General features: G+C 38.3%; 1 protein-coding gene across 8 annotated transcripts in view; it reads right to left on the reverse strand.

Moving 5' to 3' along the window:
- The window catches only part of SLC6A9 (solute carrier family 6 member 9), a 57,073-nt gene that overhangs the window by 33,083 nt on the left and 8,677 nt on the right, over positions 1-15,313 (reverse strand). For 3 of the 8 annotated variants that reach the window (XM_087960136.1, XM_087960135.1, XM_087960137.1), the window contains exon 2: positions 13,959-14,047. The exons of 2 other annotated variants lie outside the window; for them this stretch is intronic. Coding sequence is in view for 3 of the 6 variants with exons in the window: in XM_087960132.1 (XP_087816258.1) it covers positions 13,897-13,926 (30 nt within the window). In the remaining 3 variants the exon portion in view is untranslated. Of the gene's footprint in view, positions 1-13,896; positions 14,048-15,313 lie in introns of all 8 variants that reach the window. 3 more of the 8 variants (XM_087960132.1, XM_087960131.1, XM_087960133.1) reach the window with 1 other exon arrangement.

Below are 15,313 nucleotides of genomic sequence, written 5' to 3' on the forward strand. Positions count from 1 at the left end.
ATAAACACGCATTAAGACTAAAACTTAGAAACCATAATGAATTATCTTCCAAGGACTGCATACCATAACACTGATTTAGAACTGCTAATTTGTTTTTCAGATCAAACATTGAGTTTTAAGTTTGGTTTTGACAATATTTAGTTTTGCTTCTATCAGAAATTAATTTTATAATTTGGATCCCACTTTTTGGTTCCTATGCTGCAGCATTACTCTTTTACTTAAACAGAATAGTTCGGTCACATTAAATTGTATTATGAAATCTGCTATATCCCAGTCAAAATCCTTTGAGATTGGAGTAGGTTATAAAGCATTGTAAAGTGAATTAAAAAAAAATAGGCAGGCAGAATAATAAATATTAAACTGTAAGTAAAACACAGATTACACCTGAGTAAAAGAAACAGCAAAGAAGGGCTTGTAAAAGCCATTTCCCCACTTGCTGTGTCAAGGCATTTTACAAATTCCTCAAAAATCAGTTGCTTGCTATGAACTGTAAGAAAATACATGAGATGGAAGGCTCAGATATCAGCATACAGCCAGATGCATGGGGAGATGGGGTATTAAGGACATTACACAGAGAGGAAAGGAATACTTTACAACAGAGCCACCCAATAGCCTAACATAGAATCACCGAATTATCCAAATAATAGGACTGGAAGGGACCTTGGAGGTTGTCTTGTCCAATCCCCTGTCCAATGGCAGGAGGTCTTACATCATCCTGGAAAAATTATTTCCCAATCTTTTCTTGAAAACTCCAGCATATTTACAATTGTTTAAGAATAGAGTGGAATTATTGCTTTTACTGGCATTTATCGTAACCTTCACTGACATCTTTATTACTTACATAAACTGGAAAACATAATTTTGCTGATACCATTAACAAGAACAATAAATGGGCAATATTGGAATCCCTTACAAATTTAGGTTTACCTAAAACACCTGTGTGGCTTTCAGCATGAAGCATTTTATAGGCAGGAAGTTATAAATAAATGACAAACTTATCATTAGGTACTAGAATTTTCTCAAGGAGATTGTAAAATGAAATCAAGAGAAGATTTGACAATCAATTTTTCAGTGGTTTTCATATATACAAATATTAAAAAGACTTAAAGTAGATTATAGTTTTTGTTTTGAATAATGTAAAAGTGGGTTTGAAACAGAATTATGCACTAATAATGAATATCTTATTGCTGAAATGTATACACTTTTGTTAAAATATGAGAACAAAATTAAGTGAAAGAATGTATGTCAAAATGGTCTAAAACTTTGATCACAATATACAAATGGACAATGGGAAAACAAGTGGCTGAAAAAATTGAAATTTCAATTACATTCTAACCATAAAGAGAATCTTCACAAACTTTTCTAGAAATTTTCTAGAAGGTATAAAGGTGTTTCAAATTTTTGCTGGAAATGTGAACACGAGGGGACATTATCATCTTTGGTGGTAATATAAAAAAGCCAAAAATGCATACAAACAAACAAACATACATACATACATATACATATATATATATATATATATTAATATATTAAATGCATACAAATATATATATATATTAATTCAGAAGATTTTATAGATTAAAGTACAGCTGAAACCAGAGGGTTTCTTTTCTTTCATAGACAAGGAACTAGAAAAAGTCATAAAGTTGGAACTTTATGTTATATGTGGCAACTGCAATGAGAGTATTGTATGCTCAAGCATACTTCCCACATTGAAGGAATGCTTAGTGAACATGATGGAGAATTGACTTCCTTGGTCATAGAAAAGACAATACCCAAATTTACGGCTGGCTGGAAATACCATATAGACTTTTTTTGCATAAAATAGAAACAAAATCACTTATGACATGTAGTTTTTATGACAGCAAAAGTTAGCTGTTTCGTAACCATACAATAAGAGATAATTTTGCAATCATATTTATATTTGCTGTAGAGGAAATCAGAAGCTTCTTTCTGTTTCTTTTTATTCTTGTTCACTATTTTTCCTTGTCTCTTCTTATTACTTTGTATTAGTCTTTATGTTCTCTTAAAACCTTCAACAAAATTAATTTCAAAAAGCTTGATCTAACAGACCTGTTCTTACAATCGCACCCCAAAAGCAAAACAGAAACAAAAAAAGTCTTTCCACTTAAAATATATGAAATGGGAAAATACTTTTAGCTTATTTACACTCTGCAAGTGATACCAATACCATAATATAAAGGGACACACATCTGGGGTAGAGGTGATGGTATAATTAAACACCTCACTTTCCAGTAACAGTAATGTCACAACAGCTATCCGTCTTTTTCTACGGTAGCTTATGCTGCAATTCAAGGCCTATTTGAAATAACTGAATATACTTATGCAATCACTTTTCTAATATAAAGAACCTCCTCCAGATACTCATGAGATCTAGGATAGTTCCTTCAACTCTTTAGCAAGGGGAAGATTTAAATTTTATTCAGCATTAATAAAACAATAGCCATGTGCTATAGCATAAAATGAAATACAAATCAGGAATGCAAACATTGTTTTAATCTGTAATTGGCAGCCTTCTTGAGCCACGACCAATATCAGACCAGAAGTTGTTCAAACATTCAACATGCAAAGAACATTACAATATTAAGCAGTATTACTGATTAAAAAAAAACGCATCTATCAATAGGTCTGAGAGATACAGTAGACAAAGATAGGACAGAAAACTCAATCCATGCTGTACTTTTAGGAATGTTTCACCACTACAGGTAGTCCTCAAGTTATGACCACAACTGAAAATGAAACTTCTATTGCTAAGGCATGTGGTCATTAAGTGTCACACCCTGTTTTATGACATTTTTTTGCCATTGATTGCTAATGGAATCATACAATTGTTAAATGAATCAAGCTTCCCTCAGTGACTTAGTTTGTCAGAAGCCAGTTGGGAAGGTCGTAAATGGCCATCATGTAACTTCAGGATGCTGTTACGAATACCTGTTGGTTGTCAAGCACCCTAATCATGATCATATAATGACCGTCCCTTTTTTCAGCACCATCGTAACTTTGAGCAGTCACTAAAACAAATGGCCATAAGTTGAGGACTATCTGTATTATACATATTGCTGCAGTAAGGCAGCAGGCTAGAAACTAAGGAACTATGAGTTCTAGCCATGCCTTATACACCAATCCAGTTGGGTGGACTTGCATCAGTTACTCTCCCTCAGTCCTCAGATGCAGACAATGGCAAACCATTTCTGAAAACTTGACAAGAATCAACACTGATTCCAATGTACCAAAACAAACAAACAAACAAAAATATTAGACGGATTAGTCACAACAACATACACCAAGAAATAGATGCTTCAGTTATATTTATTATTAAATTTGTATGCCACCTTAGCCACAAACTCTGTATCATTATTCATTGTATCATGAATGTTTATTCAGAATTAAGTCCATTCTATTTTTCAGAGAATTATTCTAAGGAAAATCTCATAGATGGTATTTGTGCATCTTAACCATATGTGTGTCTACTCATATTTAAGCCACTTGTCAGCCAATGCCATTACTGTAGGTTGGAACTTTAACTGATACTGAATTATAAAACAATCGTTAAAGATAAGGGGTTATAGAGTTAAAGATAAAGTTAAAGATAATGGGGTGCTATGGCTCAATAGTTAAAGATGCTGAGCTTGTTGGCTGGAAAACTTACAGTCTGAGTTTGAGACCTGAGTGTTGCGCAATGGGGTGAACTCCCATTACTTGCTCCAGCTTCTGTCCACCTAGCAGTTTGAAAGCATGCAAATGCAAATAGATAAATAGGTACCACTTTGGTGGGAAGGTAACAATCTTCTGTGCACCTTGATGTATAGTCATGCTGGCCACATGACCACAGAAGTGTCTTTGGACAACACTGGCTCCCTCAGCTACGAAACAGAGATGAGCACCGCCTCTTAGAGTCAGACACAACTGGATGGGGGGAAACCGTTACCTTTTTTTATTCTAAAATATTTATTATGGCAATATTATTGGTAGCTCTAACAAACAAACAAGCAACATATATAAAAAATGTCAGAGGAAATTGGTTGGGAGTAATAACCACCAGAGGTGGTATTCCACAGGTTCTGGAGAACCAGTAGTGGAAATTTTGAGTAGTTCAGAGAACTCACAAATACTACCTCTGACTATCTCCTCCCCCATCTATTCTCTGCCTCCAGAGTCCCAGCTGATTGGCTGGGTCTTCTTTTGTTGCCCTGCACAGGAGAACGGAGCTGGAAAGCAGGTTAGTGGGGTGGGGAGGGAATGGGATTTTGCAGTAATCTTCACCCAGGAGTGGGATGGGAATGGAGATTTTACAGTATCCTTCCTCTGCCATGCCCACCAAGCCACGCCACACCACGTGCACAGAACTGATAATAATTTTTCTTTAAATCCACCACTGACAACCAAGTCCAATCTTGCATAGGTTTTCTAGATCAGCTAAAGCCATCTAGATGCTTCCATATAGTGAAACATCAGCCATTTTACTTTTTAAAAAGTTAAAGAAATGAAACTATTACAGAGGAAAAGTAAAATATATATGTTTATACATTAATTTATTTTTAAAGATTATATTGGTATTAGATATGAACAGATTAGGAAGATTAAAATACTCATATTAAAAGAATATATTTAAAAATATATTAAAAAAATTAATCAAAATTAAATAGAGCTATATTTAGTTTGATTACTTAATATAATACCACAGCACAATTAATATATAAAATATTTTATTAAAATATTTCAATATTCTTGTAATAAAATGATGGAATAACATCCATGTAATTTAAAGCTTGTCTATTACAAGAGAAAGGTCCCATTAAAAGTTATCTACATTTATGTGTTTTAAATTCTCTGGAAAAAGAACCTGGCAATGAATGTTTATATCAGAATAAACAAATACAGACTTGTAGTTCTTAAAATATCTTGAACACATATGTAAAACTTGAAGTTATTTCACATATCTAAAATCCATTTTGTCCTACTCACCAAAGAGCTACAATATGCTTGCAGTTAATTTAATTTGGATATTATGAAATAAGTCGCAGTTACTCAGTGTAGTTACCGCAGTTACTCAATATAATGAGGGGAAAATCTGGGAAAAAAGCTTATCAACCCTATCAGGATCTTCACATAATCTCATTATCTAATGCTCAAAAGTTATCCTGTGTTGTGATTTATCCTCTGGAGGGAAGAGAGGACATTAAAAAGAAATATACTTCCAATGAAATATCACACTGAATTTCACACTGAATCTATCTGCTGGGGTGCAGCAGGGAAAGGTATCTCTGCTTAGAGAAAACAAGGGGTGATGAGTTTAGAGTTCTCCCTTCCTAATGCTGTTAAACATATCTCGCCACTTCAGAGAATCCAAGCATGTTGGTGCACGAACATCGGTTTTCATAGAGAAATCTCCTAGATTATAAACTCTGAGCGTTTGCATAAAATCTTGATTTTACTCAACCTGACTTAAGATACATATGGTATAATGACATTAAATGAAGGGGAAGTTAGTAGTGATGTTCTACTTCTTAGCATCAGATAGAATTTTACATTGAGAGACATCTCCATTTTCAATTACAAATTACTATTCTGTAGCCTTGATGATTTCTCTCATGCAATGTTTGCAAACTTGGTGGCTACTTTATATTGCTTTTTGAATGTAGATAAATAAACATCCTTTCTAAAGTTTCCAGTTTAGCTTGCATTACTTGCAAATGTATATCAATAATTTAATATCCTCCTTCATGCTGATGAAGTCAATATGCCCGTTATACGAGAAAATACTTTTAATATATGAGCTAATAAATACAGTAAGTGAAAATAAAATATAGTTTACTTTGTTCTTTAACCTAGGATAGCTGTTACCACTATTTCTCACACGTTGGACTATTTAAAAGGTGACTGTAGAGAACATTATGGATTTTTTAAAAATGTTTTTGGACTCAAGAGTTTTTTTTATAATGCTTTTTGGACTCAGAGTGACATTACTGCAAGAGGTGAGAATGAATCTTTGGGTCATATTTGGAGAGGGTTTAAAACTTTAAATTCCCCTCCACTTGCAATATTATTATATGAAAATCATCAGGCCCAGCAATGCTGTGGAGGTTTAGTAGAAGAACTATCAAATAAAACCAACCAAGTCTTAATATCTGAAAAGTTTAATGAGATTGCAATGCAAAACAAGCTAGTATTTTTGAGATACTTTTGAACTCTAGACAAAGATTAAACATTTCATCCAGATTTCAGAAGGCAAACTGTGGGACCTGACTGACAAACAGGATACCAGCAGTAATAGCACAATAAAGAAAGGAATAACTGGCAAATTGGGCATTTACAAAGCCACTGCTAGCTTTGAGTGTTTATTCATCCTAGAGGACAGAAAGATCTTCTCATACCTCTTCTCATGCACAGCATCTCTGGGGGTCTATGCTGACCAGCACTATCACCACATCATAATACTCTGAGGCATTAAAGCATATGGGTGCCAAGAGAGACTGATATGTGTTTGATGACACATGGTCATCTGTCCTAAATTTAACTTTAAACTTCAGGAACAAAGGCAACCAGTCAGGTAACAATAACTGTCTTCTGGGGAAGGAAGGTATTTTCCCCAAGTATGAGATGTTAACTCTATCTAGTTCCCCCATTCACAGGTGGAAGTTTTGTCCCTGTCATTCTGGAGGATGCAGGGAAGTGGCCTGTGCCAGGCACATACATCCTAAGGCTATTTTCTCAGGCCCTGCTGACGATTGGGCATCAATTCTCCAGGGCTGCTCAGGCAGAAAATCCACATCAATCCCCCCCCCCACCTCCCTCTGTTCCATCTTATTATTCCAAACAGACGTACTTCCGCAGTCCAATAAAGACTCAGCACCCCCTCTGTGTGTGTGTGTGTGAGTGTGCGCAGGAGGTGGCTTGGTCAGGAGCCAACATGCATGAGCCAAGGCTGTTTCTGAAATCTGCACAAACAAGTCCAACGTCTCACATTAATTCACAACCTCACAACTTAAGATCGTAACCCCCTTGCATTTACTCTGAAATAAACACAACACCATGGTGGCCCCTGCTCCTTTGACACCTAAAAATATTCCAAAAGATGTCGTAAGCACCCAAGCAGGCAGAGAAATTGCTCATCATTCAGGAGCCACTGGCCAACTGTTGTGCCAGCAAGAGCAATGGCAATTCCAAGGACAAAATATCATGTCCTTAAAACAAGCAAGCAAAAATGGCACTAACTGGTGATTGGGCAGCAGTTGGAAATGCACTTCTTTAGAAAGTGTTGTTTGCACACACTTACTTACACACACACACACACATTTTTCAGGAGTGTCAGAGAAACAAAGAGAATTTGTGTATGGATCTCAGCACTGAAACAGGTAACTGTCTTAATGTTTCAGGATTCATGCCAGCCGGGAGTCTTCCCTATAGTTACTGTGTGCTGTCCAGACAGTGTATGGGAATTGGATAGTTAGACAGCATGGTAAATGTAGTTAAGGTATCCTGGGAAATGTAGTCCATGCCAGGTGACCACATCTGTAATCCTGATTGATCACTAAATTGACCCACAATGGGTTGGGGGAGGTTTCCTCACTCTTGGCTGAATTCACGGACTCATGGTAACTGTTCTATCGCTACAAGATGGGAGAAAAAGGATAGGAGATAACCATCTTTTTACCTACAAGGCAGATATGCAAAGGATTGGTCATTAAGGAACTTCGTCACAAATGTGAGTTATGAGGATACCTGATGAACCAATAATAAAAACTTTGTATGGATGTTTTGTTGAGTTTATCTATCTGTATCTGTACAGAAGACAAAATCTACCACTGTACAGAATACAGAACATACTGTGTTTTCTGACAGGTCTTTAATTTAACTTAAGCAGTATCAAACACTGGACTGTTTCTCCAGAAGATGTCATCCTGCAGCAGCTCTGGAACTGGTTTTCTGCCTACACTATCTGCGTCTTCAACTCACTCTGGACAGCCTAGAGCTGTGATGGCGAACCTATGGCACATGCATGCATGCCAGAGGTGGCACACAGAGCCCTCTCTGAGGCCACATGAGCTGTCGCCCTAGCTCGGCTCCGCTGCGCATGCATGCGCTCGCCTCCCGCCAGCCAGCCAGCTGGTTTTCAGATCTCTGCCGTGGATGTGCAGAGGGCAGGGTGCATGCGGGGGCAGAGTGCATGCATGGGGGACGTGTGTGCATGCATGTGGGGATGGGGCACATGTGTGGGGGTGGGGTACATACGCAGGGGTAGGCTGCAGGGGGGCTGCACATGCATGTTTTGGGGCTGCATATGCATGCATGGGGGATGCATGTGCATGCGTGGAGCATGCGCATACATAAGGGCAGGGCACATGCGTGGGGGCATGCATGTATTGCATTTTGTGGATGCATGCGCTTTGGGCATTCGGTACCGAAAAGGTTAGCTATCACTGGCCAGAGGTATGTTCTAACTGGCTGGAGCCCCAGCTTTGTCTATCCAGGCTTAGGAAGGAATGGAATGGACAGAGCTGTTTTTCTCAGGTTTATCTCCTCCACCCATCCTGATATTTATTAGCTGTACTAAGTTAGTCTTATTTGTACACTGGGATGGAGAGAAACCAATTACAAGACAGCAAAATCTGTCTTGGAATCTTCTTGCTGTCACTTAAGATTTTTAAAAAACTCTTTCCCTCCCTCCCTTTATCCCCCTGGCATAAAGTTCCTATAAAAATGATATTACAATGTAACAAATACTTGGTAAACATAAATTTGCCTCCCTCTCCCGCAAATACACACACTTTGTAAAAGAGGAATGCTTTGTCAGGTTTTTTTTGTGGATCAATTTCCAAGATTCAGCAAGAAGTGGAATAAAAATGCTCTGAAGTTCAGATTTATAGCATAGTATCCAGAAAAGATAAATATTCAAACCTGTTTCCTGTGCCTCAAAACATTACATTTTTGTTATCACTGATTGTTGCACTGTAATAGTTAAAATCTGTACAGTTATACATGTTTGTAGCTATAAGAACACCCTATTCTATCTCAACCTATGTTTTGACTTCCCAAAAGATTTATTGCCTGCTGTAGTTCCCCTCAATTCTTCATTAGTTGGCAAACCTTGTCTCTCTTTTTCACCATCGTTTTTGCCAGTTACTGTTCAGAATATGGAAAAAATATTGAATTCTGCACGTCATCCTCTCTGGATATAGCAGGATTTGTATTCATTCCTCTAAGTAAGGTAACTGGATTTAGCCGCCAATTTCTTTACCCAGGACAATCTGATTTTCTTTTAGGGTTTTTTTCTGTGAATGGGAGGGTAGAGTCTTATTCCTAGACCAATATATTGCAAAGTAATTGAGTCCATGAAGCTAAGGTGCTGTATTCTTAAAATTTTGCCACACTTCAGCTAATTTTTTTTCTTTCCTTGTACTTCCTGGATATATTTTAGGAGACTAAAACTAAAATGACGTGGGGAATTTTGAGGAATCAATTCTTCAGAGACTGGGATAAAAATTTTCATTACAACTGACTGAAGTTATGGCAGCACTGAAACAAGAGATTTACAATCACTTACAATCACTTACTACCATGGCAGCATCCTCATGTACATGTGATCCAAATTTGGGCACTTTTTCCGCCAGCATATATTAACAATGATTGCAGCATTCCAGGGTCATATGATTGCCATTTGCAATCTTCCCAATTGGCTCCCAACAACAAAGTCAATGGGGAAAGCCTTTGATTAGCTTTAACAACTGCATAATTCACTTAACAATTGCAGTGATTTGCTTAACAACTATGGCAAAAAAGATTGTAAAATCAAATGCAACTCACTTAATAGCCACCCTGCGTAGCAATAGAAATTCTGGCACCAATTGTAGTTATAAATTGAGGACTATGTATATAAGAACAAGGAGAGTGAAGTGTTACAATTTTTTTTTAAGCGGGAGGGTGAATGGCCCAAATGCAAGAAGAAACATCTTCATGCTTCTGTTTTGGGAGCAAAAGGCTGATGGTGAAATATTAAAAGGGAATATCAAAAGCACACAAGAAGCTATAAATACATGGTTTAGCAATGGCTTGCAAATGGCCACATCAAACTAAGAGTATCTGTGGGTTGTATGTAAGCATGTGTGTGTTGAATCAGGCAGGACAGCAGACATAAGGCTGTGATGCAAGTCGCATCCCTTTGTTCTGTGTCACATGCACATCAAAAGATGTATGGCTCGCATCACAACACTCTACCTGCCATCTTATCTCTTCTCCCCATTCCCCATATTTGCTTTTGTGACTGACCTCTTCTGCGTTTGGAAGCTCAACCACCCTCAAGGATGTTGATTGACACTGAACATCCTTGTTTTCCAAAACAACAGAACAGCTTTTCAAACTGGCATCTTTCCATATACATGATTTGGGAACTGTGACTGTAGAATTCCTGACAGCAATCCTACGATATCTTAAGAGAACATTTAGTTGGAAAAGGCAATATAGTCTTAAAATAGTTACCCAAAGCTGAGTGGTATTCATTTGCCAACAAGTTATTTAGTTACTAATAATTACTAAAATGTTTTTCCATTATGCTCCCTAGAAAAAACCAATATCAAACAAAGGGGCTAAATAATGGTACTAATCTAAATGCTACAGTTCACTTAATTAGGAAGTGAATTTCTTGATGTGTGGATGTGTAAAATAAAATGCAGAAACCAAAGCAAAACATTGCACTCACTCACAGTTTCATATTTATCTTACACTGCATTGTCCACGTTCAAACATCAGGATGGGGCCTTCTGTCAAGCATTATTAGTTTTAATATGATCCAGATACTGAAGAATGATTGAAAAGGTCTGGTTTACTAAAAAGTTACTTGTAGAGCAAAATCCAAGTCACAACTGGGCCAAATTGAGTTGCAATGAAATAATTCCATAAGAAAATGAATAGAAGTTGAAAATGTATCAAAAAGGATAGAAGGGTTTTTACGCACGTCTTCTCTGCTGGGAAAATTCTCTATGGTTTTCACACTGAAACATTTTGTCCTAGGACTTGTTTGTTTATTTAAAATTACCAAAAAAATGATACTCATGAGAAAGAGATACCCGTAAGGAATCAACAATAATGGTCAATCCCTAAAGGGAAGGATCTAAGGAAATTATTCAATTTATTTATTAAACCAATTTATAAGGCTACGTATCTCACAAACAGTAACAGAACAGCAATAGGCTATAAGATGCTGTTATCTATCTTGGCCTAGGTTATTAGTGGATGATTGGCTTATGATGCTATTTCAAGAATGCCTAGGCTGCACAGTGAGATTAGCATCTTCCCTGTGGCCCAGAAAGCTCTTGATGGCTGTCCCAGTGATGCAGCCATACATGATGCATGAGACCAATTAAAGGTTTTCATGCTCTATAGGTGAGATTACACTCCTAGTGATCGCTTCAATATCCTTTCCTCCAAAACAGTATACAACTCCCAAACTGAGTTAGAAATTGATTAGAATAGGTTTAAAACAATGAAACAGGCTTGTCAAATTTTTATCGGGGGCATTGGGGGCTACATTTGGTTTTTTTTTTCTTTTGTTGTTGTTACTTTCTTCAATAATTGAGAGCTGCAGAGACACAGAGCTATGATGTTTATGGTTTGGTGCTTTGCCATTCAATTTGCGTACAGTGTATTGTAACATGATTCCAGGATTCCACAGACTCATGAAAGAGGCTGTAACAAAAGCTAAACGAGACTACACGTGGCTTATGGACTGCAACCTGCCAAGCTCTGTCTTAAATATTATACTAAACTTTCATGGCCCACATCCCACTTTTTCCAATGTGCTAAGTGCTATTCTGAGATGCATTTTTCCCTGCTGCTGGGTACAATGAAGCAGCTTCTTCTGGCAGTAGATAGAGATGGGAAGCGAATCAGAGCCAAGCCTTCACTTGCTGCCTTCCAGCTCACTGCATGGAGAGAGTTATCTAAGGAATATCACCTACAATGTAAGTGTTACTCTGAGGGACTCAAAGCTTGTTGTGTTGCTTGCCTATACAGGCAAGCAAAACCTTCTGCAGATCTTGAGGGTCCTGCTCAGAACATGTACAGATAAGGCAATCAACTGGCTGACCAGTTTTTTTTTTTGTTTTTTTTTGAGAAAAGGCATGCAGATCTCCTGCTCATACAGAAGGCCACTTGGGCTGCCACTTTGGGAAACATGTATACATGACTAGGACAAAGAACTATAAATAGTGAGGTCAAGGAAAATAATGTGCAGAAAATACAGACGGTGACAATTATGTCCTTAACAGCAGCATTCCCAAAGCAGCTGCTGCCTAGGCAACATGGCCTTGTTCTGTGTTCTAGCCTATCCTCTTCATTTCTATCCTGGGGTATACACTGCTACCCCAAAAGAGCTCTTGGACAAAAGCAGAAAAAATAGCATAAAAGGAAGAAGGCAGAAATGTTCATCATGTACACAAGAAGAAATGCAATGTACTACAATAGGGGTAAGAAGCACAAGCATTTGTAAAGCTCTGCTATGAGACTTTCCACAGCAGCATGGACAGTTCAAAGCAGCCAACTGCTTTCACACACACTTTGCTGCTTGGAATCAAACCAATACAATGCAGACCAGCAAAATACAAGCACTTTCTTATGTCTATTTTTTCAAATGGATTAATGCTGGCTGATTGGTGTTACTTCCTAGCAATCAAAACTGAATAGGGAGGATCGAGAAAGCAGAGTCATAGCAGCCAGTTATTTTATGCATATCCCTCTGAATTGATAAAAGTGGGCAGAGAAATGTCCTTATGCACGGGAGGGGGGGAAGGGGGGAGGAAGTGGTGCATATTACTGTAACGTTTACAAGTAAATATGAATGCAAATCATATTTGCATAAGGGATGCTGCTCAGACAATTTGAAGATAAAGCATAAAATAATACACAAAATGTGTTCAATAGAATGAACAATGCTTGTGAAACACTGCAGAAAAGAGTCTGTGTTTTTATGTCCGCAATTATGTGCGTGCTTATATATACATAAATATGTCTTGCAGTTATCTGGCTCCCTTCCCCCACATGTTCCAGTACTGACACTGGCACGGTGCCTCTGGCTGAGGTGCAAGCTATTTCAGGCGTCTCCCGGGAGCCCCATTCTTCGTCAATGTAGAAGCCCAAACCACAAACAAATAGCAGCATACTGGAGCCAAACTTTTCCCACCTGCTGGACACTGACTGTTTCCTGGGCAATGCTTGGTGGCTTTACAGCATTTCAGAGGAAGTAACATTACCTCTGAAGAAGTAATGCTTCTGTCTACACTATTTGGGACAGGAATCATAATCAAGGGGCATTAAGGAAGCAAAGTAACGGTCCTATTTTCCAGTCTTGTGAAAAATACGAATACTCTAACAGACCATAATCTAGTCCAGCTACATCCCAGCACTGAGCTTGACTTCCTGTGTAACTACTTAATATAGACTCCAATAGTCACAGTTAACCTCCTGAATAAATTCGATCTATGTTCAGCGTAGATTTTGTACTTCATGCCTTTCCCTAGTCATCTTCATACTAGGTTAAATTCTGGAGATTAGGCCTAGGAAGCTTCACACCCATCCTGCTTCTTGTTCTGGGACTATCCTGATAAGAGAAGGTGGGGAATGGTGATTAGCAGAGAGCTCCTTCATATGCAGCATGCAGCTCCAGGCCCAATGCAATAGCCAGCCAGACCCCAAATCATTCAAGTGAGGAGGGTAAGAAACACAAAGGTCTGGGTGTTTTAAACAGTAGCCAAAAGTCTGAGAGAGACACTTTTCCACCCAATCCTATGGAGTCCCTTAGTTTCCAAGATACACCCTCTCTTTTTTAAATACCAACATCTCAAGCACAATATTGCAGAATCCAAAAGGGATCCCCAGACTCACCAGTAACCCCTCACCGCATTTTTCTGCCATGGTTCTGGGCCAAGATGTGGGCACCCACTTGCCTGCTATCCCGTCTTGCTGGCTACACTTCCAGGATAAGCAGAGACCTCAAATCATATGGCAGGACAAATTAGACCAAGGAAACAGCAAGCTGTGGAGAAGAAAAGGACAGAACTTAGAGAAAAGAATTAAAAAGGAAAAAGTAACCAGGAAGAATTGACTCTGAATCTTCAGCGGAAAGCAATTATGCTCAATTACGCTTCTCGAGGCCCAGTTTGCAGTAACCACCAATAAACTGAGCTTGATTAACTTTTAAAGGCCATTTCTTTTTACCGTGTATATATGTGGTTATATCACAAACATGCACCACACACACACACACATACTGTAGTTATACAATCTACATTCAACATATGCCCAAAGATGGTAAAATGAGTCATGTCAGCAGGGCTAGAAAAGAACACAGAGTTTGGGTGAACAGGCACTATATTTGCTTCACTATTTCTGGGTTTTTCTGTCAATTTCTTCCATCTGAAACAGGAACAGTCTCCCCGAATTGCACATGGCTGAAAAGAGCATAGCTAATGCTCAGAGCATGAAGTCTTCAGGGCACTGAGCACGCACAGGGGCACAGCTGCCACTCAGGACACAGATGGAAGGCAATTACTTTCCACTCCATTGCACTAGTCACGTGCCAAGCCAAGCCCACTAGAGTCCAGGTGGTACTGCCAGGAATGAAAAGGAGGCAGGAATTAGCCCACTTTCTCCTGGTTCAAGGAAATTTTCTCCAAGGAAACCTGTATAGGTATGCAAGTCTATCCATTCAAGGCAGGAAAAGCTACTTTGCCAAACAGCAAACCTGAAGAATGTGGAGGATATGATAAGAGCTTGGAACGTGAAAAAAATTACTTTTGTGCTACAGCACAATGGAGTGGATAGAAAGGGTGACAGACTTTCATGGCAAAACCTAAGGAGATAAGAACTTGAGTAAAGTGCCCAAACCATTGTCTCACTCAGAAGTCTATAACTGGTAACTCAAACTCACATTTTCTGTTGTATGAAAAGAAATCTATGAAGAAAAGAACTCAGTTCAGGTTATACAAGTTCACAGCTTCATATTATTTTAGGGTCAAATATTCTTGAAGATCAAAACTATGCTTATGTCATACAGAGACATTAATGCAGAGATGCCATTGATCAGTGCAATGTGTACTTCACACTTTAGATGTGGCTTTTTAAAGTTTTGTCTTCCCCGCTCCAACTGAAGCCACCACAAGTTTCTCCTTCTCCTTCTCCCATCAGAGTTAAACTGGTAGATCCCATGAGTCTTGTTTTATCCTCAAGAGAGCTAATTTGGTACCACAGGAACAGTTTGATTCTTGCAGACAAACATTACCTAAATTCCTGTTAGAACTAA

This window comes from Notechis scutatus, chromosome 3 (genome assembly GCF_049901735.1).
Source record: "Notechis scutatus isolate UNSWTSFEM ecotype Mainland chromosome 3, rNotScu1.2, whole genome shotgun sequence".
NCBI lineage: Eukaryota > Metazoa > Chordata > Lepidosauria > Squamata > Elapidae > Notechis > Notechis scutatus.